This window comes from Periophthalmus magnuspinnatus, chromosome 3 (genome assembly GCF_009829125.3).
Source record: "Periophthalmus magnuspinnatus isolate fPerMag1 chromosome 3, fPerMag1.2.pri, whole genome shotgun sequence".
In the NCBI taxonomy this organism is placed as follows: Eukaryota; Metazoa; Chordata; class Actinopteri; order Gobiiformes; family Gobiidae; genus Periophthalmus; species Periophthalmus magnuspinnatus.
Genome location: NC_047128.1, coordinates 32297953 through 32324086, shown reverse-complemented (window position 1 = coordinate 32324086; position 26134 = coordinate 32297953). Strand labels below are relative to the sequence as shown.

The following is a 26134-nucleotide window of genomic DNA, read 5'->3' as shown; positions in this document are numbered from 1 at the left end:
TTTTAATTTCTGCAGGAGAAAAAATATTTTGTAAAACTATCTAAAGCGGACTTTTTCTTACAACATTAATTGGCAAGAACTGGTTAGTAGTTATAACGAAAGGAAAAAAACAGCCAAATCATGAGACGAACCGTTTATTTATGAAACGTTGTCCACGCCGCTAGATGGCGCTACCCTGTTTCCATTACGGACATCCCCGGAAGTGAAGAAGAAAAACAACAGTTCAACATGGAGCGGGAAACACAGGTCATGGATGTTTGTGAAAATCAAGACGAAAATAGCCTCTCGCCATCCAAATTAAAAATGTACGAGGCGCAGTTTTTTGGATTCACGCCTCAGACCTGTGTGCTCCGGGTCTGTACCGCGTTTCAAGACTGTCTTTACGACATTTTACCCGTGGTGGAGAAAGTTTGCGTCCGACAACTGAGCTCTGGAGGGTCTGCCGAGGACGACGAACAGCTCCGGACCGGCGCCCGAGAGTGCAGCCGCAAACTGCAGCAGGCCCTGGAGGAGCGCTTCAGACGGCTGTCAGAGCGCATGACACCGCTGCTGGTCAACCGATGTCTCACCGTGCCTCCGAATGTGCTCCTGCCCGAGGACCAGTCACACAAAAAGTACCCCCGGGCCGTGCAGGTACCCCCTCTGTAGGATTGCAAATATATGTAATAATCAAATATATATGTATGTGCATCATTAAAGGTGCACTATGTCACTTTTCTGCCTGTGGGCCCGCTTATTGCTTGCTTATTACTATAGAGATATAGAGATGTTACTGATTTGACTCGAATGTTACACAGTATGACATTAATCTTATCTCCATGGAGACTAGCAGCTGAGACTACCAGGTCCAAGTTGCAGTTCAGATCTTTGGAAAAGTAACCACACTATAGGAAGATGTGTTTTTCAGGATATTTTATTCAGCAATTAAAAAAACACCTGTGATTTAATAAATGTATGATAGTTCAATGCCATAGTGTGGAACATTCAAGCAAAACAAAACATCAAGAAGACAAGCAGGTGGCCCCTGAGCATGAAAGTTTCCTGGTTTGTCGTTTAAAATAAAAGTTTAAAACAAAGCATAGGCTATATTGTATGAAAGTGTGTTTTTGTGCTTTTGCTTAAATCATGTCTCACTTCTCATTAGGAGGCCTTCAGATTGGAGTCGTCCATTGCTGAGCTCCAGAGTGCATTTGAAGCGGAGGTGTGTGCCAGGCAGGCGTTGCTGGCAGAGCTGGAGGAGCAGAAGGAGGTGCAGAGACAGCTAGACGAGATTGTGGCATGGGTCCGAGACCTGCAGTCCGCCTGGGTGAAGGAAGGTAACAGCAGCTTTCACGACAGTTTCCGAGTTGTGATGGAGTCAGTAAAAAAACTGCAGAAAGCGCTCATTGAAGTCTATAACAAGGCACCCCACCAAACAGACTGAACTCTTTATACATGTATTCCCATCTAATGGAGTTATCCACCTCATATATATTTGTTATATGAAGTGGAGGTCACACATTGTCTGTGTCAGAGTAATTACAATATTGTTAAAGCAAACTTTTTAATCACTGGCTGTGGTTACATGCACACGCAAAATCGCATTATTATCAGATTTTTGGAGTTACACGATTATTAACATGTAACCAGCAAAATCATCTGATTTCTTTCTGATCATGATCATTTACATGTCATTTAAATAATATTAAAGGTCTAGAAATAAGATGATAATCAGATTTTGGTGTGTATGTAAACATAGCCACTGTTGCTACTCTTAAGTCTTCCTAAGGTGTTTTCTTTATATTATTTTATACTGTAACTTGTGTTTGACATGTTTCATGTCTTGTCTTATTCTAAAAGAGCTATCTTTATGATTTTTGGGGCAAGTTAATAAATGTATGATAATTTGTGGATGTACTTTGTTAGTCTTACCACTAGGCTGCACTCCCTGCATGTTACCATGAAATAACATATTGTTTGAAAATACAATTTATATATATATATTTTTTATTATGTCAGTCTTTGATTAATATTATACATTTTGTTATTGTCTAACAAAAATTAGCAAAACAGTTTTTACAAACATAAATGTATCCTAATTAAAGCCCACACGACTATGACCAATGATGTTTGTCTTGATTAGTCCATAAAAAGGCAAAACAACAAAATAATAAAACGGCAAAAGGAAAATTCTGACAAATTACACACTTAATACAACAAAAAATATCATAATGGCGTTTCACTGTAGCAGGATGTTTTTTTTAGTTTTTATGCAGATTTTGCAAACAATATTGTATTGAGAAATTCAAGTGGTCTTGATGAACACTACAAGTTGTAAAAAGAACTCAGAAACTCAACTCAATACCTTGCTGTCCAACTTTGATTGAATATCAATTATACGAGGTCTTTGACTAAACATTACTTTTAGGAGTTTACTGTGAGCTATCCATATCAGCATCAATAACATGCAAGAAAATGTATACATTAATTGTAAAAAACAAGTGTTCATTTTAGCTTTTTTAGAATGATCTTTCCTGAATTAATAACATTAATATATCATCTTTAAAGGTTAACAAGAATACATCTAATCTAGATTCAGATTTCTCGAGATAAAATTTCCCAAAAGCTAACAAGCTTTCACGTGCTTTTTTTTTTTGGAAAGATTGAAGATTGCACATAAGTACAGGGCTGTGGGCGGAGATAGGAGGTAGGTGAAAACAGATATTTGCTGTGCTTGACTAAAGCCTCAAATGCAGGACTATAGAGGATTACTCAAACATGCATGAATCAAAATATGATGAGTAAAAATCATTATAAAATGTTATAAAAATTGATTCTGGAAGATGTCTCCTTTTAACTAACTGTAACAATTCTACATGTAGCCAGTGGGGGGAAGCATATACTGCAGTTGCTTATCTGTGTCCCCCCCAGCTTCTTTTACCAGTTGTGATATAAAAATAAAGACCTGAAGTTGTAGCATCCAGTTACAGGAAAAGTGCAGTATTTCACCTGAAAACTAAACACGAGTGACTCATTTATTATCTGATAAATTCCCAAAGTGAAATGACCTGGATCATCGGCTGTGCTGAAAGTGAAACCAATGATTGATTGTGCTGAAGTCAGATTTACAGCACCCACAAAAACAACCACAAGTTGAGTAACAACAAGTACATAAACAGGACTTGTGTAAACGGTCAACATTTGTTTAGGGCACTGCATTCCTCAAACTCTGAAGTATTTGTTTTTGTGATTTTGGTCCCGCTGACCCTTCATCAGCTGCAGATGGGGAAGTGCCGAGGCTGTTCAGTGGGTTGTTATTTAGCTGTCTGGGTGCCATTGCAGTAAAGAGCTTGTAAAACTGGTTGAATTTTAGATATAGGGCATATAGTTGGTATGAATAACATAATCACAACAATATAAAAGCTTAGATAAAGATAAAGCTGATAATGCTTCACTCCCAGGAATGTCCAATGAATCATCTATAAAACAATATTATGTAAATATAAATGTAAAAGTGAAAGCAACAATCTAATCTAAAAAATATTAACCCATTTAACACTGATATGGAGCCCTTAACATTATTTTCGATGATTTTATCCGTGATTTATTATTATTTTTCAGTGTTTTGACCTAATAAAGCCCACAACGATTGTTCTTCCAGTCCTCGGCCAGTCACACATTAACACCATGTAAAGGTTCCAGCAGTGCCTTTGTGAGCACAGCTGTCCAGTTGTTATCAGTGCGTCTGCTGCTACTATAAATCCTAAACTTTACTCTGTAGCGTATGTGTGCATCCCTCTGAAGCCTGTAAAGCAGTTGTTCAACTGCCCCAGTACACAGCTGTATGCAGCTGTCTGCACCAGTGTCTGGAGCCCACTGCAAGTGTGAAGATAAAGTAAACTGAATGGAAGAAGAATTGCTTCATTAGCAACACAGAACAAGAGACGGCCAAACAAGTGTCATGACTGTAAAAAGAAAATGTGTTTGCATTTGAACAGAAGAGAAACCAAATACAGGAGAACTGTGTCAGCTCTTTAGAAGACAACCTCAACCCTTTATGCGGTGGTCCTAAACTGCTTTAGCTTTATTATATCCGGATGAAGGATTACTTCATTCATGGGATGGAGCATTAAAGTAATTCAACAAATGTGAATCATAAAGTCTCAGTTTTGATGTGTTACTAATTGCAGCATTTGTAATAATAAAACATTGTTGTGCATATGCCTGGGAAGGGTGAACAGCACATATGGACAGTGGCCTCCCTTCCTGTTGTAAGCCTCTATAAACCACCGCTCAACCTTTGCCCTTTGGGTTCACACATACAGAATATAGCGACACATAGAAATTCACCGGGAGCCTTCATCCAGTCACTGTCCAGCTGTCTATAGTGTCTAATGCACGTATGCTCTCACATATGTAGCACTGAGAGGTGAGAGTGAATGACGATTGTGCACTCTCCCCTGTTGTTTCAGCCTGTGTCAGGTTGTCTGGAGTCTCCTGTGGTTTTAATAAGACCTTGTGTTGCTCTGCAGGAAAACAGACACACAGAAGGATGTAGCTGTAAGACATTTACTGCATTTTACACTAAATAGTTATAGTTTAATACTAAATCACCTAGAAAAATATAGTTCTATGTCTTATTTAAGATCATTAATCGTTGTAAATGAGAAGTTGACCTAATAAATAAAATAAAAATGTCAGTTGATAATAACGGTAAAATATTTTTCTAAGAAATCATATTTTAAATAAAACACACTACAATAAATGGCACATTGAAATAACACTTTTTCATTTAGATCAATTTTTAGATAGATAGAGACCCTCTACAGCTCAGTTTTGTAGGGCAATTAACAACATTCATTTTACCTGGACCCATCTAAATTAAACAATATCATTTATAAGCATGTATATTCAAATATATATGTATTCAGAATTAACTATCTTTAAATGTACCAGATTAGATTACCAACAACACTGATTTTTTTTATGTATTACCATGAATTGTAAAATGGGCACAACTGGACCAAGATAAAAACACCTGGGCAGATCAAGACTGGTACTGACTACCATATGCTCTTTATGCAACCCAAGCTGCTGAGAATAGTCTTTAAAACAAGTAAAAAGAAATCAAGAAGGGTGGGTTCCCAAAGCAGAGCTGGAGCATTAAGGACAGGGATGAGGTGAGCTAAGAGAGGGATAAAGGCCAAAAAAGTTGAGGAAGAGCAGTGCAGCAGCTGGCAGGTGTCACGAGTCACAAAAGACCATCTGTCCATCCAATGCTATCAGTGCACACTTGCATGAAGAAAATAAAAAAACTTTGATCTGTGTTTTTTTAAAATGGCTGAACACTACTGATCCAAAAAATATATGCACACAAAAGAGACAACTTCTAAGCCTAACTAAACTGCGCCAAGTGCCATGCATTAATAAACAGGATAGATTTTTTTTATTAGATTAGTTTATGTATAATTTTTATGTTACATAAAAATGAAATTGTGTTTCACACAGCCACTGCAATTCAGTGCAACAATAGATGTAAAACTAATATAGTGTCCAATCAGAGTCTCTGATTTAACTAACTGCTGTTGGCAGAAAGCTATTGAGCTTTAGTAGCAGTAGTTCTGTAGACCAACTTTGGAAATGTTGGTTGTGCCACCATTTTTGTTGACTCCGCCTGATTGTTTCAGTTGGCATCTCCTCTCCAAGGTCTTTCAGTGCATTTGGTGTAAAAAGTCTGTAGCATCTCAGAGGTACACAGCAAGCTTCTTTAGTGGTCTGCATGGACACAGGAAAAACAAACATCGCATTTCACCCAGTGCAATAGCCCCTTACTTGTGTCCATTTTTGCACATGCTGCACTTCTTAATTGGTTAAAATCTCATGATATAATGTTAAAAACTGAGCTCAAAAACTGCTCAGTGCGTCAGCCAAGTAGCCACAAGAGCATACAACAACTCCATTGCCATGGGAGGATAAACAGGAACCAGCTGGTGCTACCATCAACTTTGTAAGTGTGTCAGCTCAGCATACAAGTTGTCGTCACTGAAGATACTATCACAAGATCAAGTCAGCATTTGATTTTTGTTTATATCTGCTTTTTGCTGTCTTGTTTTTGAGCTTGTGTTCTCTCTTACACATTTATGTCGCAGCAGTGTGTAGCTCCTCTTTAGCTTAAGCAAAGGGCAAGATTCAACATAGTGCCTCATGTGGCCCGCTTTGACCTTCTCCCAGTATGGTTCACTTTGCGGACTGAAAACACTTTAAGATGGTACCAATCTGCTCCATTAGTGAACCTCATGGATGCATACCATGGTGCACCTTTAAGTTGTAGAACACAAAAGTCTGAATCATATAAGACCAGGCCTGTCAAAATAAATACTACATTGACTTAGCTTTCAATAAATAAAAAAATGGGACAGTATTTTTGAGGGTCAGTATTTATCATTTATCATTTTTCTTTGCACTACTGGGGACCTTTTGCTATTGTACTGTACGGCAATAGGATTTATTCTGTAGCAGGTTGAATAAATAATCTATGACTTATTATAGATACATCGTGACAGGCCTGTATAAGACCTTTGGGTTATAATTCTGACCCTAATTCCTCTGCTTTGCATCAATCCATTCTGATTTCATTCATCCAAAGAGAAACTAAGCAAACAGAGCTTTCAAATATAGGCTGACCAAGTGAAAATCAAAAACACTGGAAGAAGTAGTCATACATGCTGAGAAAATACATTAAAATCTTATTAAGATTAAGTCAGAATCAGTTCCAGGGAAGCTGCTGTATTGCCAGTCTGTGTATCTGAGTGGTATAGCTTTCTCTGAATTCTTTGGACTCGCACACACATTGTTGACCCTTGACCCTTCACCTCAAACTATTTGTCGCTTGGGAACGTAAGAGAATATGTGTTAGAATTGTCATGATGCTGCAAACATATTCTGAAGAGACACTACAGTGAAGTAGACTAAGTGTGTTTTGTTTTTTTAGGAGTAAGATGATTTCTCTTTGCATAATCATAAATATGCACAACTGGCTTGTAAACTTTTGCAAACCTAAACAACTGTAAACCTAAACTTAAAAAATACCTGAATCATTCATGCCCAATGAATAAGATAAGTATAATAGAGGCCATCAGGAAACTTTTCCCACATCTGAAATGGTTCTCCCCACTGTCTGAAACCTTTTCAAAAACTATCTTGCCCTCTAAGTTCTAAGGAATGTATTTTGCTCTTGTCACAGCAATTTGAAGCATCAAGTAAACATTCTACAGGTTTTCTTAAACTGCTCTTGACTTGCTTTTCTTGAGCTTTTCCTCCACATGCAGTCGACGAAGGGAGGATGCTGGAAAACACTTCCTCTTTCCACAAAGTTACTTCCTGTCACTGGAAATCCATTTCCTGCCACAGCTCTGGCAGCCTCACGACTCAGACTAGTCTGACTTATAGCTCACATTGTGATGATTTGTTTTCTTTGGCTCAGCTTCACATTGTCAGCATTTGGCTTCTGTAACTTGTGTTTGTACCCACTGTCTGGCATTCAAAATAAGTTGAATGGAATCACCAATCATTTGCCAATCACCAATAAGTTATATACATTTTTAAATGATTGTTCATTTAATGGTCACACAAAATAAGACATTCTAATTATGTGAGTGTAATCTTCAAAAGATGTGCTTCATGCCTTTTAAGTGAGCACAATCAACATAGTAACACTAAAAACATTCAAAGTATCATAGTGGCAAATATATGATTATAAACCCACATGAGAAGGGAATATAGGGGCAAAAAGAAGGAAAAATAAAGAAATCTTGGCAGGAAACAGGCCTGGTTTCCTGTGGAGCTGACACCACGAGTCGGTTTGATACAAGCTCAAGGCCCTCCTCCAGCACACACCACAAACAACACATGGCTCTCCTCTAATCAGAGCACAGTGTTTGAGTTGTAGAAAAGTTGGATGAGACATGGAAGAATGACACATTAACTTTATTTTCTTGTTCTGTTGCATATATTTCATTGACTCAGTCATTTACCACAAAACAACACACACACACACACACACATTGTTTACGTTCATCTGTTCAAACAATTATACGCAGGTATGAAGACCATGGGAATATCCAGCCATCACACCACTCAGGTTCTGTGTCCCAGAGATGAACGTGCTTTGTTCCAAAATGTGCAAATCAACCCAAGAACAAAAGCAAAAGACCTTGTGAAGATGCTGCTGAAGCTGGTAGGAGTGTATCATTATCCACAGTGAAATGAGGACTGAACAGACATGGGCTGAAAGGACACTCTGCAGGAAGAAGCCATTACTCCAAAAGAAACATAAAAAAGCCAGATTACAGTTTGCAAATGCACGCAGGGACAAAGACCTTCTTTTTTGGAGACATGTCCTGTGATCTGACAAGACTAAAACTGAACAGTTTGTCCATAAGGAGCATTGTTACATTTGGAGGAAAAGTGGGGTAAAACACCATCCCGGGGGAAATACGGGGGTGACAGCATCATGTTGTGGGTTGTTTTGCTGTAGGAGGGACTGGTGCACTTCACAAAATAGATCATCAGGCATCATGAGGAAAGAACATTATGTGGAAATACTGACAAAACATCTCAAGACAACAGCCAGGAAGTTAAAGATTGGGCCCAAATGGGTCTTACAAATGTACCATGACCCGAAGCATACTGCCAAACTGTTCAGAAAGTGCCTTAGAGATAACAAAGTCAATGTTTTGGATTGGCCATCACAAAGCCCTGATCTCAATCCTATTGAAAATTTATGGACAGACCTGAAAAGACAAGTTCGAGCAAGGCCTACAAACCTGGCTCAGTTACACCAGTTAAACAACAGACTTTCAAGAAAATGGTGAAAAAAAGTCTTCTCACATTATTCGGATATTTAGCAAATACAAATAATTATATATGTGGCGTAAGCCAGGTTAGACTCTATCGTCCATCCTACTTTGTGTTCAAATGAATCAGACAACTGTCCAACTTTGGGTGTGTAATGTGTAATGCACATCTCTCAAATGCACAAGAGATCTCTCAAAAACCCTTGTAACATTCTGAACTAAAACGAAATATTTTTTTTTATCTCAAAGAGAGTTGAGAGCTTCTATTCTTGATTTCTCTTATTGCTTAATCCTCCACGTCTTTGTAAAGTATTGTAAAAGCATGTGGTCTTGAATGGCCAGGCAAGGATTTGGCAATAGTTTGAAAAGTGAATGCTGTTTATAACTCTCAATGGCTGTGTATGTAGCAGTGTGAAAATAGGCACACACACATTAGGTGACTGACAACTGATAGTTGCAAATTCAAACATCAATCTGGCACAGTCTCTTTCTAATCCCCATTCTTATATTGCCTGTTTGTATATTTTGTCTTGTTTGTGGTTTATGTTGTGGATTTTCTTTTGACCATGAGGGCAGAAAGAGATCTTGTAAAATAATGGATGAATACAAATTATCATCAGTCAAAGGCTTTGATTTGTGTTCACCTGCATAAAAGCGTATAGGATTGGTAGATAGACTATCGAAAGTTCAACCAGAATTTTGTCTAGTGTCACAGATCGTCACACCCAGCGAACATACAGAGTTCCCATGCAGAAACATAACTCCTCTGCACCTTGCAGTTTACCAAAAGACACCCTTAAAAGGACAGAGATTAGATGTCCCGTCTGTGTCAACACCAATCTGCCCTGGGCCACAATTAGCTATATCTCCATCTATGTGTTTAGGATTCACACAATATAACCTTTCTGCCATGAATATCCTGAATGTCATTAAGGGCAGCCCGACTACTAAGTTAATAGTGTGTAACTCTACAGGATCATCTCGTGGTGCTTTTAAGTTGTTGGTGCGTTTGTTCATTGTTGCCTCTCTCCCATCTGCCGTTCCTCATTAGCATAGAAACAGGACTGGGAGCGTTTTCACACATACACACACTGGCCATTAATCAACAAGTCAGACCAGGGTCCATTCCCACACATACAACTCCGTACACAAAGACTACACTCATAAGAACAGGAATCTAGCACTTCGGCTACACCTGTTTGTCTTAAAGCTTCAGACAAGACAAGGCCAATTTTTGTCTGTCAAAAGCACCACCCTAGACATGTCTCATTCTCTTTTCATTTCAGCCATAGATCCGCTTAATATAGACAATACAGAGCCCCCCTCAGTGGCGCTATTCTTGTCTTAATGGGATGAAATTGTGAGATATATTGTTGACTAGACGTCCAATTTGTCGCACCACTAAGAATGTCCACATTGATGTGTTCAACTTATGTAATTAGGACTAATGTCTGGGAATAACGTTTATTGAAAGATTAAGATTTACTGCACACCACTTAGATTTAGTAAAGGAAAACGGATAGTGACATGAAAAACGTATAAGTTCTTGTTAGAGCTTTCATGGTTCCTTTTCTAATGGACTTATGCACCTCAACCACCAAGTAAACATAAATTATGAATGAAAAATATCTAAAATATTTTTGGCAATGTGGTTAGTCATCAGAAGTGTGCTAAAATGTGCATTTAATTATACTATTGATGGTAGCAAATGGTTTATATAATATTATTAAGATAGCTGCACCTGCTAATTTTACTCATTTTGATATTGGATGCTCAGATTTAATAATTCAACACAAATGCTTCTTTAAACTCAACTGATGGTCATAATGATGCACTTTATTTATTTAAAATTAATTCTCAAATGTCTTCTTGTGTATATGCTCAGATAAGAATTAGTTTTGTAAGCTCAATATGTTTTTGGACTTGTGCTTCTGTAAATCACAGATAACTGATAGCCTATGTGTCAGAGGGAAAAGTTAAAGCGAGCATTGTTGTGAAGTATTTTTGTAAACCACATCGCTTCATGGATGTAATTACAGGCAACTTGAGCTTAAAATTATTTTATAGTGAAGCCACACAGACTTCAATCAACTTCAATCATATAGTGGGAGATGTTCACTTGTTTACTTGAGTTATACAGACTGAGATTTTTTTCTTTTGTGAATGAGTTTATGAATGATTTATTTCAGGATGTCAACTGACTCAAGTTTAGATCTGGGTTAAGTCCTATTTATATTTTTATCAGTGGACATTTTTTTGTAGTGTTGTGAAATAGGAATAGGAAGGTCTACTGCTACTACTTAAATGGAAGTCTACCATTCAACTGTTCAGCCAACAGTTATACAGGCTCTTGCTAATATTTATGGTCAAAGACCAAGGGGTGCCCAAAGTGGGGTCTAAGTTGGCCACCTACTGAAAGACACAATAATTAAGACAATTTATTCATAAATATCTTTTTATGTATAACCAAACAAAAGCAAACTATGCAATTACTGTAAGGCCTTTCAAAAGATTTATTCTGTTACCTTTTCTAAAAACAAGTGTAAATATTCTTTCCCTATTCTCTAAAACTGTAACTAATGATAATGAGGAAGATGGTCAAATTTCAAATTTAGGTACTGTGCTGTTTTGTTCTAATGCTCACAGTGACTTATCTAATTATCCTAAACTTTGGTAGTTTGGGCAGGTAGGACCCTCACCTGCTGTTTAGGAGCCATGGGACAGTGACATCTGTTGTCTCTGGATTTATCCTCTCTATGGCAACATCTGCTTCCTCCACCACTAGTTCCCATCACAAGGTGGGCGTGTCCTTTGTGCTGCCCTCCACTTTATTGTTCTAGCCAATCATTGTCCTTTGCCGAGTTGTTCCCACGATGCACCAGTAATGGCCAGAAGGCGCTGATAGGGAGCTTGCACTGGTGACTCTCTGAAGGAATGACTTTGTCTTTACAACCGCTTTTAACCCCCTGGGAGAGATGACAATAAACACAAACAAACAAATGTGTGTGCTCTTATGCCAGAAGTTAACAGATTACAGACTTCAAAAGTCAATCAAATCAATTGATGATGTTGAACGTTAAGTACAGTTGAGAGTCAAATGGCATTATAGTGTGTAAAATAGGCACTGGAGTAATAAATGAAGAAATGGTGCTCTGGGAAAAGATCAGAGTGAGGTCCCAAGGGAGTAGCAGCAGATGAAGTAGCTGAATAAGCTGTCTGTCATTGTGTGACTTAGGCCGCTGTGGTCATTTTGTTTGTTCAATCTCAACAATGGAGGCAGGTTGATAGAGAAATCTCTGTTTTCCCACAAGATTTAGGCAAAAATCTCTAGTCGCTGATGCTCGGTGCATGTGGGGATTTGGCCTGGTGACAAATTGTAATGCTAATACCAAACAAAGAGAAAAAAGGGAGGTGGTGGGTCGTGGAGTCAATGTTGTGATGCTGCCTCTTTTGGAGCGGTGAATGAAAATGTGATTCAGAAAAAGTCAAGACAGAATTAAATAAAGGAGGCAAATGTGAAACACTCAAGTCAAGTGGACTAGTGGCAAGCCCAGAGATATATGTTCTGTTTTTGTTCGATTCTGGACAGGTCAACAAATCATCCTGCAGTTTAGTGTGCTCAAACTGCCACCATTTTTGGTAAACTTCAAACCATTTTCCTTGCTGTTTTAATCTGCTATTTTAGTGTATGGCATAAGTAAAATATAAGGACACACAACTAAATTTTTTGACCAATTAGTTTAAATTGCCATTGAACTGCACATTACCTTTAATTGGCTACCCCATGGCTCTGGCTTGATTCTTGTGCCTTAAGGCCTAATGGTTTGTTAAGTTACACTTTATTGTCCTTGTAGAGAAATTCAATCTGTGCTTTTAACGCCCATTGGTAAACCTTTCTGTAGCAATGGGCAACCGAAAAGCCACGTGAACTCAAACTTTTCAACCAAAATCTTCATGGTTATTTGCTATATTCTATTTCTCTAGTCTAGGATCCCTCTACAGTGGGTGACATGACAGAGACAGACACTATATATGTGTGTGTGTCTAAAAGAAATTGCAGTATCCTTAGTAACAAAATGAATGAAGTTTGAAATGTAAATATTGTGACAAAATCTATGTTATGATGACTGCAAAAATGAAACTCAAATAAAAATAAAATCAGAAACAAATACTCCTTCTGCTTGTGAATGTAAGTGAACACCAAGCAGAATCCTTAGAACCAACCTGTGTTTGCATCTGAGAGCTTATGCATGTGACAGGTGGCCAGTGTGTGAAAAAAGACCCGGGTCAATGGCCAAACCGTCTTTCTCTCACTCGTGTAGGGTCCCAGGCTGACCTAAAGCTGTGTGAATGCAGGAACAGAAAGAGTGAGGTTGGATGCTCTGCTTGGGACAGGACTGAATGAACAGATTAATCAGATTATAGAAGACACACTTAAACAGCCAGTTTTCTGAATTAGCTACGGTCCTGCCCACTCCCTGTTCCAGCTAAACATGTGTGACGAGGCACCGTAAGGAGACAATATTTTTAAATTATATTTCCTCAACTGGTTTTACCTTGAAAACCTTGTTGCATGAAAAATAAGGTATAATTTTTTATTATACACCGGGTGCAGAAATTCCTTAGTTATAGCAACTCTTAATACACAATAAAATGTAGATGGTAAGAAATGAGGTGACCTGTATGATGTGATTTGTAATAATTTCTCATTTATGGGCAATCCATGTACACATTGAAAACAGTTTGTTGCACCCGTTATTATATCCGAAGTCCACACTATTATTTACCCATCTTACAATTTTAAAGATGCACTATCTAACTTTTCTGGTTGTCTTCATAGAGGTGGTAGTATAGCATTAAACTTCTATTATTTATTGCTAAAAGAAATCCTAGTGGTGTCACCTGCTTGTCTCCATTGGGGATGGAAAAGTTTCCATGGAGATAAATAAGTTAAATGCCCTACAGTGGACACACACTGCACCTTTAACTTTGTCAGCAGCAAAACCGCCAAAATTAATTCAATCTTGTCCAACACCATGAAGAAATGTGAGTTCCCCCTGAGAAGTTCAAAGAGCACTGGTCTTTCTGTGCAGTGTATGGGAGCCCCTGATCAGTGCTTTGTGTGACTGTTGACAGCAGTGCGATGGCGACAGGGAGGATGCGAGTGAGTGTGACTGTTCAGGCTGGAGGACAGCCTAACTACAACAAAGAGCCAGCTTTGAGCCTGTCTCCTGTGATTTTCCAACTCAGCGAAAAGCTATTGTGGCACTGAAAAAAAAAGTTAAGTTAAAAGCTTAGCATGGTATGTGCTAACAACTGCCTGCCGCTTGTGTAATACAAGCAAATAGTTTTTGAGTAGTCACAGTTGCAGTCTTTGGAAGGGCTAACGGTCCCCATGCCCCCAGCCATTAGTCCAGCACTGCTTGAGCGCACTGGTGTGTGAAGTCACTGGCAGGCACATGGATGGCAGAGCAAGGTGCAGGGGCAACTGAATTCAAAGTGCAACTGAAGCTCAGTTTAGTCCTCTCCCTAAGAATGAGGTCCAGTGTACCACAACTATCAGGCCATCTACTCAAAAGGTCACTATGTATTTTGAAATTGAGTTGAATTTTATTTCAGAATGCATGAAAAATTAGAACTTTTGCCATGGCAATAACAGTTTAAAACAAAATCTATCGCATGTAACAGGAAGATGAAATATTACCCACCTCTGATAATTGATAATTGTGATTTTTCATGTCAGTATTATGTATAATACTGTGACATGCGACTTTTAGAGGCAATAATAAATCATATCAATTCAATCTATGGTCAAAAGTATTTTTATTTGGCTGTTTATGTCTAAAGTTTGTTATGTACTACAGAAAGAACCATCTATGAGAATGAACATAAATTAGCATTGTATTGTTGTCTGGTCATGGTGTCAATTATGAGTTATTATTTCTTCTCACAATAATGTAACACTAAAATGTAATATTTTAACATACATACTTTGTATATTTTGCAGTTCATTTTCTTTGCTATAGTGGAGATAATAAGAGATCTAATTTTACCATCGTGTGTGTATTTTATTTGAGACTGTGAGCCAGATGAGTTTCTTTGATGACTACTTCTACACTGCTAGTGGTCTTCAAATGACACACACGTACAAGCAAATACACACACGAGGGGCAACTGGGACTATATCCAGACTGGTGGTTTTACTCTGTGTCTATAAATACCCCAGTGCTTAAAACAAGATCTGGTGTGTGAGAGAAGACGAATTAAGGCTGCGTGATATGACATAGACAAGTCAATGGAAAAACACACATTTTGACCAGAAATGAATGTATACAGTAGAAGCATACACAGTTTTCACCACAAATATTGACTGATTATCGCTCCATCTCGCTTATACAAAGAGATGGGGCTGACCTCAGAGGAGCCCAGCTAAGTGCTCTATGATTATGGGGTGTGTCTTTGTCTCATTTAGTGGTTCCATGAGGAGACAGTCTTCTGCTGTGTCAGGCAAACACATAGGAGTCAAATACACAGTGACAATAAAGCTGCTCTGATTTTACTTACAACCTTAATGTATGTAACCCAAAAATATAAAAACAAATGCTGTGCATAAAATCCAAATGAATGTGCACATTATGTGAATCAATTATTCCCACACAAAAAGTATATTTAATTTGTCTTTTATTTTGGAAAAATATTGCGCTGTTTTCCAGTAATAAAAATGACAGGCTCTGTACATAAGACATTTATCTTTTAAATACAACACAGTCACAGTGGTCTCAAGTGCCTAACACATACATGCATCCATACTTACATACATACAATATCTGCCGATTAAAAACAAATCAACTTAAATTAAAACAAAAGCATCAACACATATGAACCAAAATAATTACAATAATTAAATTAAAGAATACATCTTTCATTAGATAAAAATAAAATAAAAGGGTAACAAATAATCTATCCAATAGTAGGCTGGTGATGTATCTTACAGTGGAAGACACAACTTGGATGGGTCAGGCAATACAGACACGCATTCACCCACACACTTGCACCACTCACACTCTATAGTGCAATGAGGTTTTGGCAGGTAAGACTGATGTAGCTTGGCGTTAAAAGTGACAATAGAACCATTTCTTACATATTTTGTTCAGGTGAGATTTCTTTTATTACCTGCCCAAAACATTGCCCTGTGTATCACAACCTTCAGGGGTCTGAGGCCAGTATGGCCTAACAGGATCCATGTTGGATCAGTCTGCAGTCACTACTGGAGTCTTAAATCCATATTTCTGCTGAGAACCAGCTCAGCTCACACAGTGTCTGACAGTGCTACAGAGACAGCTGAATTAAAAAAAAGTCAAAAAGTGATTATAATTATTTATGTTTCAGCTTCAACTCTGCCACACTGCACAGATTACAATATCTATGACAGTTTTCACACATTTTGTACCAACTCTCACTTAACAGGACAACACTTATTCAAAAGCTCTCAGTACTCCAAAGGTACTACACTTCATTCAGTACACTGTGGTACTCAAACTTCATTAGCTGGCATCTGATCCATATCCTGTAGACTCAGTCCATGAGTTCAGCAGGATTTGTCCATAATGTCCAAGATGTACATCCATTCAAATGATACGATCTGCAATACTAGTGTAGTACAAAGTCCTGTAGCCCCGTCAACATTGACTGTGCACAGGCTTAGTAGCACCTTGGCTCAAAGTCCTCCGGTAAATCCCAGGGAACAGCAGCAAACAGCAGGAGTAAAACCTCCTGGAGACAAACTGAGCTCTACTGCTCATGGCTGGTCTGGACCTCCATCCAGAGAAGACTGTCGCATGTCAACGGGCATCATACCTGAAGAAAGCAAGGAAAACACAATTAATCTTATTATGTACATGGCAGGAACAACTAAAACAACAAAATGTACTTAATATGAAATCTTTAGCTCTAAAACTCTTTTTAAACTCACCTCTGTTGCAATTATACATTCATCTTTCTGGTCTGAAAGAACATAGACAGACTGGTATCTGCTGTCACACTGGTAGTCAGCATCACTGCAGCTCTTCATATCGCTTGTTGATTGGTTTCTTGAATCGCTGAGTGACGCATGACCGTTAAGATCACACGAGGAAGTGTATTTTGAATCACTGCAGCTGGGCAATTCGTCGTCCATCTTCTTCTCCTCAGATGCATTACTTTAAAGCAGAAAGAAAATATACACATTTACTACATGAAAATAACTTTACACAAAGACTAAACAGACTTTAAATAAAGTATATTCTCATCAATGATGATGTCCAGAAGTATACCTGTATCCTTTTTTGTATGTCTCCTCTGAATCGGACTCATCCAGCATTTCACATTTGACTTCTGGTTCATATCTTTCCTCCTCTTTGCACAGGGACAGCTCATCCGCGCGCAACTCATGGACCAGGTTGTACTCCACACCTGAGTACCTAGCTTTGAAACCGTTCTTTTCAGATCCACCAAGTCCATTCATGCTGCTGATGCCACTCAGCCCACCCAGAGACCCTCCGAGCTCTGAGTGATAATCCGCTTTTTTATTTGTGTTTTTAACTGAGGTGGTCATCATGCCACCTAGTTCCTTGTCACCACGGAGACAGTTGTTAGTTGTAGTAAGATTGTTCATAGTTTCGTGGCTGTCACTGTGCACACTATCACCATGGTGACTGTGGCGATCCTGCAGTTTTATCCGTACAAACACCACGAGTACAGAGCAGCCAATCAACATGACAAGCACAAGGAAAATTCCAGCACAAACAGCCGTCCAAGGAAACCCGGCATCGTCTTCCTCATTTTCCTCATTGAAGCTCTCTGAGTATATGCGGTCCGGACCTTCCACCACGGGCTGGCCTTTGGGAACTTCAGGCAGCAGGAACTGGCAGTTGTGGCCCCCATATCCAGGCAAACAGGCGCACACATAGCGACCTCCGCGCTCGTGGCAGGTAGCACCATTGTGGCAGGGTTTGTGATGGCAGCGAGAGATGGGGGAGCTGCAGTTTTGACCAGTGTAACCTATCGATATATGATAATCCATTAGTATGAGACACAGTTAAAATCAATCATTATCCACATTTTTTTTTCCATCACTTTTTTTGCATCATACCTGGTGGGCAAGTGCAAGTGTAGCCGGTCTCTCCTTCCTGACATGTGCCACCATTTTGACATGGGAAGGATTGGCAGAGTTCACTGGCGGTGTTGGTATTTTCACAGTTTGATCCAAAGAATCCCTCCGGACACTGACAGAGATAGGAGTTCACGAGGTCTACACATTCTGCACCTGCAAAGATAAAGGAAAAATATAAGTCAGCAAAAGGTAATGTAAAATGGAAAGTGAAGTAGCAATAAGATTCAGGAAAAATGGCTTGCCATTTAAGCAGGGGTTGGAGGAGCAGTGGTCAATCTTCTTCTCACAGTTGAATCCTGCATATCCCATTGGACACTGGCAGAAGTAGCCTCCCTCCGGGTTGTCGGTGCAGCGCCCGCCATTAAAACAAGGGCCATCTGCACAAGTGTTCGCACTCAGCTCGCAGTTGTTGCCGTAGAAACCAGGTGGGCATGTGCACTTGTAGCCATTTTCATTGTCCTGTAGAGCATATAATAATGCATTTAGAGGTCTACTTCATGTTTCTGTTTTTAAATAGCTCTCTTTTGTTACTGATACTCACAGTGCAGCTGCCTCCATTGCGACAAGGGTTTCCAGAGCATTCATTGACCTCAGTCTCACAGCTGGCGCCGGTGAAGCCAGGCAGACAGGAGCAGGTGTAGCTGCCCTGCCCTGTGTTGGTGCAGGTCGCTCCATTCAGGCACGGTTTGTGGTGAGTGCAGTAATTCAGATCTGATAACGGCAATAACATTGTATAAGAACCAGTACAATATGTATGTGATAATTAGTTAGTTAATACCTTTCAATGAAATGTAGAGCTTACCTTGGTTACAAAAGAGTCCACCCCATCCTTCCTGGCAGTTACACTGCCATGGCTGCTGGCAGGTCCCATGCAAACAGCCAGGATATCTGATACAGTCATCACAGTATCGACCACTGAAGCCCACACGGCACCTGGAAACAAACATGAGCACTGTTAATAACTCTTTTATTATTATCTGAGTAAAATCAAATTGAAAGTCATTTTTGATACTTACTTGCACTCTCCTGGTTTATCGCAGTAACCATGTTCTTCATCACACCCAGGCAGACAGATTGCTATGGAGAAAAAATTGCAACATTAATAATGAAGCTTGTACTTTTTCACTAGCTTTTTCCAGGTCTTGCATTGTGGTCATTAATACATCTCATGAGGGAGACTAGCCAACAAACTTTTCTCTAACACGGTTCTCCCCTCACACAAAAGCATGTCACACAAAGCCGCCTTTCTCCACTTAACTATGGGTCAGACGTCCTGCTTCTCACCCTTGGCCCTCTCATGTGCCCCCTCCCTCTCTGTTCCTATCCTCTTCCATCTATACCATCCACCTATCTGTCCTGTGTTCTTCACCTCGCCCCCGGTCCGCTCACACTCCTCCCTCCTCTTCCCCCAAGGCCAGCTGGCCTGTGTGGAGCTAACCACCAGACAGCTGCTCCATTGTCTCCTCTCACCGAGCAGCTGCCCCCTCCACAACAATACACCATCCCTCTCGGCCAATCAACAGCCTGAGTGCCAACAATACAGGACCCCCACTTGGCCAATCGGGGAGGAGGTTTGGGGCTAGGAGGCCCCAGTGGTCTAATGGAAGGCACGCGGCGTGTGAATTACTGAGGAGCCAGGAGGCCTCTGCTGCTATGGGATAACTAACGCCTGTTGCACACAGACCCCACATTAGGTGGTGGAAAAGTCTCCAAACAAAGATAGGTTAATCACTATTGGGAAAATTACTATGAAGCTTCATTTTGAAAGTCTGTAAAAAATAAAAACGCAATGCTAAAATCAGCAATGATAACTCCTGAGATAACCACTATGTCATTGATGGGCCATCACTCAACATGACGTCTTTCTCAAATATCTACAACCAGTCATATCTATGGCCTTCCCCATGTTGTTTCTCATGGTGGTAATGTTTAGATAATTAGTAAAAATCTACTTACATTCAGTGCAGTACTGGCCTTTCCAACCAGAGTTGCAAATAATTTCTCCCCGTTCTCCACAGGTGAAGTGTCCAAAGGCATCATCTCTGGGTCGGCAGAAGACTGAACAACCTTCTCCGTAGTAATGCTCATCACACAGGAAGCGGTAGGAGTAGCGCAGCTCTGTCCTGCCTGATGTCTGCATATCTTTGGACCATTCCTCTCCCACGGTCAGGTGACGCTGTGTGGTAATCCTACTGATCAGACGCTCTGGATTCTCTGCAAAACAGAGCAGGTGTTAATTATAATGCACCAAACGAAGAGGTTGATGAACACAATACTGGAAATATACAGTTCATATGTTTTTTTGTTTCTGATGTAAAGGGTGCTACACAGGTGGCCACCTGTGTTTTATTATTGCCAGTAACTGATCATAATTAGTGCTGTGATTAGAGTGCCATATAAATAAATAAAAATATTTGATCAGGGTCAGTCTCAATCAGCCAATAATATCTTTATTATGACCACGTGTAAATACAGATAAGTGTATATGACTTGGAATCCCATGTTATGACAGAAACACATGGCACAAAGTCAAAAGACGCTTTTATCCAGCACCACTTTTAGTAGTCAGTAGGTTACAGCGGTGTTTTCAGTGTTGGGCAGTCACCCACCTGTTGTTAGGTCGTCCAGAGAGTCCGTGTGCAAAGCCTCGATGATCAGTGAAAACGTCCCCTGAGGAGAGACAGAGAGAGTCAACAGCTGCTCTGCCTGTAGCACTGGGCCATTAGAGGCCTCCCAATAAAGTTCACAGCCTAATTCCCATGTTGATTAGGGGCCTTATAAGAGCTACTACCTGCTCCCTTTTCACACCCCTGCTACTATCACACTCTGACACTGCCGTAAAACCAAACAAGGCGGAATTTCACGCTGTGCTGCCAATGATGTGCCAACTCTGAGGATGTTAAATTTCCCACCACGCCTGGTCGGAGAAGATGCATTTTCTGAAAGCACCCCCACCCATCTCATTCCCTCAATGCCCCCTGCCCTCCCCGTTTTATGCTACCAAAAGCACAGACGTATGCCTACTACAATAGCCCCTCACACGCTGCTGACAAAGACCTTCAAAAGTGTTGGGTTTTACGCATCTGTTGCATCTTTCACTTAGCAAAGAAATCCTTTCCCTAAAGAAAGTCTCAACAGTGAGTCCATAATATTCTTGCCTGGATACTTGGTGCCATTACATTAAAACTAGGCAAACATTGTACATTTAAACATAAATCCAGGGAACTTACCGGCCATGTGAAACCGAAATTGAAGCGAATTGGGTTGGTGAATGTGTCCGCGTTGGTCTCCGGAACCTGGAAGGAGTTGGAGCCCAGCACTGGAGTGACAGCCCCGCCGTATGTGCAGGGGGGCTCGGGAGATACGTTGGCCTGGTAATGCTTTAGACAAATCCTAAAGAAAGTTTTGCATTCACACTGGTGATGGCTTTGAGTTTGAGCGCCACCAGGACAGCAGTTGGCGTTTCCCGGTATCCCCTTCTTGTTGAGAAACTCCTGCAGTTTCAGCTCAAAAACCCCTGAGCACAAAACCTGAAAGGGTAATATAAGATTCATGTAAACTATGTCAGGACAAGTTTGATTGAATGCAATGAGATAGTTTGCTCTTTGGTGCGTAATCACGGGCGTTATGGTTATAATTGGCTGTGCGTAATCCGCTGAAAGCGCATTGACGGTATTCTTGGACTTACCTGGCAGGTGAAAAGGGAGAGCGTGACAACTAGGAGCAGATACGGGCGTCCCATTGTGTTGACAGCTCTTGAACAAGCGGGGAGCGCTCCACAGGTCAGTCCGTTTAGCCCGAGTCAAACGCGCATTTCCACCGTGAGCCAGTCAGAAGATGGAATGGTGACCAAGTATAAACTTCTTCCCTTCTACTTTCCCATGCGGCAGGCTTCTGGCAGAAAAAAAAGTAATCCTCAAAAATGAAGGATCCTCAAGAGGAATTCCTGGTAGAAATAAGTAAATCCAACTTGGCAGGCGTTGATGTTTACGTTTATTTCCCACTTGGTTGTCAATCACAAACACACAAGTCTTCGTTTCTCTATGTATGTCTCTTGGTTTCTGGTTCTCTTGGTTTAGTGTGTGTCTGAAGGGCCGACAGTCCGTTCAGGGTTTTATACCAGGACAGCAGGCAGAGGGTAATAAGATGCAAATGAGCCCCTCTGCTCCTCTTCTTCCCTCCCACAGCACCACAAGTCCGCCCCGGGGCCTGACAATGAGGAGGAGGGGGTGCGCTCAACTTTTCTGCCCCCTCTCTGCACTTCTCTCAAAGGGACAGACCAAATGGCTCGTGAGCTGTTAAATGTGCAACACTTGTTTCCCTGGTGCCTCTTTCGGACGCAACTAACAGCAGATTTAATATTTATGGAACATTAGATTTGTTACTGAAATACACTGTTGTACCAAGCATCAGATTACAGGGATCTCTCATTTACGAGGGTAAAGTGGTGCCCGTGGACTGTGGGCCAGCCGTCCCAACTGCGATACAACCACCATCTGCTTCACCGCATTCCTATGGTGTTCCCCTGCCGTGGATGTTCACACCCCCACTCCAAATGAGTCGATCTGTTCACATTGCTTTATCTTTATTTATACATTAAAACTACACATCTTCTCCCTGCGAACCATTTGTAATCACAATATCAAATGTTCAATAGCAGGAGGCATCACTGACATGGGACACTGTGCCTTTACGCGAAACCAAAACATTTTCTGTAAACAATAATGTAGTTTATTTGGTGCAAAATACAAGCATGAATGTGACTGCAAGTGATTGTCTTGCCTGACATGAGAAATGGAACGACGCCCAGGAATGCGCGCAGTGGCGACCTAACTCTGCATCTATAAACGCTTTCCTTGCATGCTTGCGTATTTCCCGTATTTGCCTTTGGTATGGGCAGTAAAAAAGACTCGGTGTGTGTCGCTCGCGTGGCTGTCATTAAGGGACTTTGTGTGGAGAAGGAGGGGAGGGGGGCATGCAGGCAGTAGTTTTTTTTTCTTTGTGCTTTCAGCTGTATGGTAATTGGTCCAGCAGCACCTGCTCTCCCACAAGAATGCAGCACCAGAGAGGCTGAGGGATGTGGTCACTTGTATTAGGGTAATCTTTATCTTCATGATAAGATAGCTATATGTCCTGTGTAGCCTTTTCAAAGCTTTATGAGATGCGTGGCTATAGTAACTAATTTGCCCATGGGCCACTTTATTAATCTGCTTAGAAATGTGCAGAAGGAATTTACATTTGTTGACATATGGTTGACTATGAGCAAGCAAATCCATCTTCATAACAAAGCTCTTCATTTTTGATGGTGCAACTATTTTGACTGCAAAAGAGTAGAATCATCTTTTTTTTTTTTTTTTTTTATCCTACTGTACCTGGATTGGAAGTTGCAGATAGGTGCCTGTCCTGAGCCACAAATCATGAGCCCCTATTTCTAACACTTGATTTCTTTTGGCTCAAGACCCTGTTCTTAAAATGAAGTTCGTTATGGCGCACTGAAGCCATGATTTTCCCCGAGGGACATTTACAGCTATTGACATCATTAATTGCTTTATAACCTATAACAGAGTTGGCTACTTTCCTCGTGTCTTATCAACAGACAAACAAAACGAGACACATATTACTTGTGTGCTGGATATCTGTTCTCTATATATCTGATATTTGAATAGAGTGTAGCAATTGTTTTCCCCAATCCAGGCTCTTAATTTGTTGGTCCATATATTCGTATATCAACAGGCCACTCTGTAGGTGGAAGCTGGTGCCTTATCAAAAGTTTTAACGACCTGCAGAATTTAATTCCCTATGGGTCAGCATTGAGATAAATAGGACTGTGTCTAATGTGGTTGCGTGTCTATGATGTGCACTTTACACCCCTTAAAGCTGATTGAAGGGCCTTTAACCTTAGACTTTAACACTATTATCCCTGCCTGCCAAGGTCTTCCACGTAGCCCTGTGTATGTTTAGCTATATGACGCTGGTCCGAGCTTTTACTTTCATTTGACCATGTTGATTGTAGCTCCATTCTCCAGAGACTACAATGCTTATACGTGGCGTGGCGTAAAATCTTGCTCTTGAAGCCATTTATTTACACTCATCTCGACTTCCAGCGGCCCTTTCACGCGCTCCAGTATTAAGCACATACTATCAGTCATTCATCACCATGACATGGCACACATTTCCCGATTACGCCAGCAAAGCGTGACTGAAAAGCATGGGGCGATGGAAAGTGGTTCCTCCTCTTCAGCAACATCACGACCACGTTTTGTCCCAAACATAATTGATGCCAGAAGATGCACCAATTGCACCTCAAGGAATCGGCTCAACTCAGAAACCCCTCCCCAGTGGCACTTCGGTGCGCGTGTGTGAGGTTAAAATTGTTTAACTGAAGGTCGATTGTTTAACTGAAGTGCTCTACCTCTGCCAGTGTCTGTGCGCGCGCTACCCTGAGCGTGCGCGCGCTTATGAGCTCCGTGACGCGCAGGCCACAACAAAGGAAGAGGTCTTGCGCCCCGCCGCCCATTCATCCCTTTCTCTCGTGAAGTAATTCCTATTGATTCTTATTGAACGGCGACTCACGAGCCCCTCGGGGGAAGGCCTTGTGATTTGTGAAGGGTCGCGAGGACAAGACACACCCCTTTTCAGGCCTTGGCCATCTGCTCACCAAACACCACAACAGCATCCAGCTTCCAACAACAAATTCCCCTACCTTTACTTGCGCAGATCGATCTCTACTACCTACTTCAGTACAGCTAATTTGAAACTCTTATTCATCAACAACTCCAACAAATTCCTTAGTGTTGTAGGGGTATGTGAGTGCTGGTTGGTCCCGAGGGTATATGCGCACAGTAGAGGCATGCAACGTTAAGAGATGGCCATATGGCCATTGTGTGTATTTGTATGTGCGTGTGTGTGCGCCCAGAAATGGATGGATGGCCGTCGTGGGAACCTCCACATCGTCAGCATCACATCAGCCACACACTGCCTTAAAGAGTGGCCAGCCTTCTGGTCAGTTAGGAATCAAAGTGCACAAAGACAGGATGGTGGCAGGAGTCTGTGACATTCAATTTGTAAATAAAAGGAATAACTGACAAAAACTCTGCCAGGTTCCCATTTTATTAGCTGGCATGACATTTAAGTAAACTCCTACTTCTCTTGGAACAGTAAACAGAAAACAAATATCAGGTACCAGTGTTGGTCACAGTCTTGCAGTAAGATGGGCATAAACTCCTCATTAGAGCGCCAAAGGCCTAGAGCAGTCGACCTGCTCCCACGATTTAGCGTGGAATAGTAAGTCTGAAAAATGTGTGAGGCACAGATTTTGGTAATGACGCTTCACACCTTTGTAGGCACCTGGATGTCTCCAACAGAAAGAAATAATGTATGGCTGGAAATACATGCAATATAAAATGTGAGTAGACAAAATTTACAAAAAGTAATCTTCCAAACACTGTATATTTTTCAATAAGTGTGAAATTGTGCTGCTTCCTCAGATCGCTGCTCTGTGCCCCCTAGGGGTCCTTGGCCTTTAGTTTGAGAAGCAGTGGCCTCCAGCAGAAGGATTAGCCCGGCCAGCTGCCCAGAGACACTGCACTCTGGACGCTGACACCAGACCTGACCCCTGTGTGCTGCTATCAGGCAGACCAAGGGGATTTGGTCTGCACTGTGTGAGTGTTCATTCAGTTGGACAACTGTTGAGCCGGTCGAGATGTGGGCAGCGGTGTGCTTTGTATGTGTATGTGCGTGCTTGTGTGGTCAATTCTTTCCGGGGGTTAACTGCAGATCCAGTACAAATGGGAGGTGTTGGGGGTAGGGCCATCGTGTGCTCCTGAAACATCTGCCACAGTTTCTCCTGGTCAAGCTTTACTCTAGACAAGGGGGTTATAAGGAAGCTCAGAAAGGAGATGATTTAAGAACAAAACACTTTCTTGCTATTGCAGATGAAAAAATGCAAATAGTTTTGTAGATAGTTTTTGCTGCTCAAATAAGTTGATTATTATGCTGTAAGTGTTTTAGATACAGAATACAAATAGCACATGTGTTCATATTTTGTGCTTTTCAGTCTGATAATTCTAATGCTCTTAACTAAAATGAGATCTAGAGCTGTTCAAGGACCAGTCAGAGCAGCTGAAAGTAGTCTGTATCTATAACAGGA

The 26134-nt window shown here is 40.8% G+C and overlaps 2 protein-coding genes across 2 annotated transcripts; one reads left to right on the top strand and one right to left on the bottom strand.

Annotated features, from left to right (window-relative positions):
• Window positions 1-193: 193 nt before the first annotated feature.
• On the top strand, window positions 194-1890 carry mis12 (MIS12 kinetochore complex component). Its single transcript, XM_033988268.2, has 2 exons — window positions 194-633; window positions 1145-1890. Exons 1-2 carry the CDS (start codon window positions 229-231, stop codon window positions 1421-1423), a joined length of 684 nt encoding a protein of 227 aa, XP_033844159.1. The 5' UTR covers window positions 194-228; the 3' UTR covers window positions 1424-1890.
• Window positions 1891-15536: 13646 nt separating this feature from the next.
• On the bottom strand, window positions 15537-22056 carry dld (deltaD). The gene is made up of 12 exons (XM_033986330.2): window positions 21674-22056; window positions 21216-21515; window positions 20595-20655; window positions 19942-20199; window positions 19002-19062; window positions 18788-18918; window positions 18527-18696; window positions 18228-18444; window positions 17965-18138; window positions 17147-17873; window positions 16807-17032; window positions 15537-16691 (listed from the first exon to the last, which is right to left on the bottom strand). The coding sequence occupies exons 1-12, from the start codon at window positions 21725-21727 to the stop codon at window positions 16686-16688; spliced, it is 2385 nt and encodes a 794-aa protein (XP_033842221.1). The 5' UTR covers window positions 21728-22056; the 3' UTR covers window positions 15537-16685.
• Window positions 22057-26134: the final 4078 nt, after the last annotated feature.

What these genes read in the sequence shown, in the direction of transcription:
- dld (XM_033986330.2), bottom strand. Translation starts at nt 21,727, where the DNA reads ATGGGACGCCCGTATCTGCTCCTAGTTGTCACGCTCTCCCTTTTCACC. An exon ending in TCTCCCTTTTCACCTGCCAG is followed by an intron (nt 21,516 to 21,673) that starts GTAAGTCCAAGA and finishes TTACCCTTTCAG; the next exon opens with GTTTTGTGCTCAGGGGTTTT. An exon ending in GATAAACCAGGAGAGTGCAA is followed by an intron (nt 18,919 to 19,001) that starts GTAAGTATCAAA and finishes GTTTGTTTCCAG; the next exon opens with GTGCCGTGTGGGCTTCAGTG.
- mis12 (XM_033988268.2), top strand. Translation starts at nt 229, where the DNA reads ATGGAGCGGGAAACACAGGTCATGGATGTTTGTGAAAATCAAGACGAA. An exon ending in AGTACCCCCGGGCCGTGCAG is followed by an intron (nt 634 to 1,144) that starts GTACCCCCTCTG and finishes ACTTCTCATTAG; the next exon opens with GAGGCCTTCAGATTGGAGTC.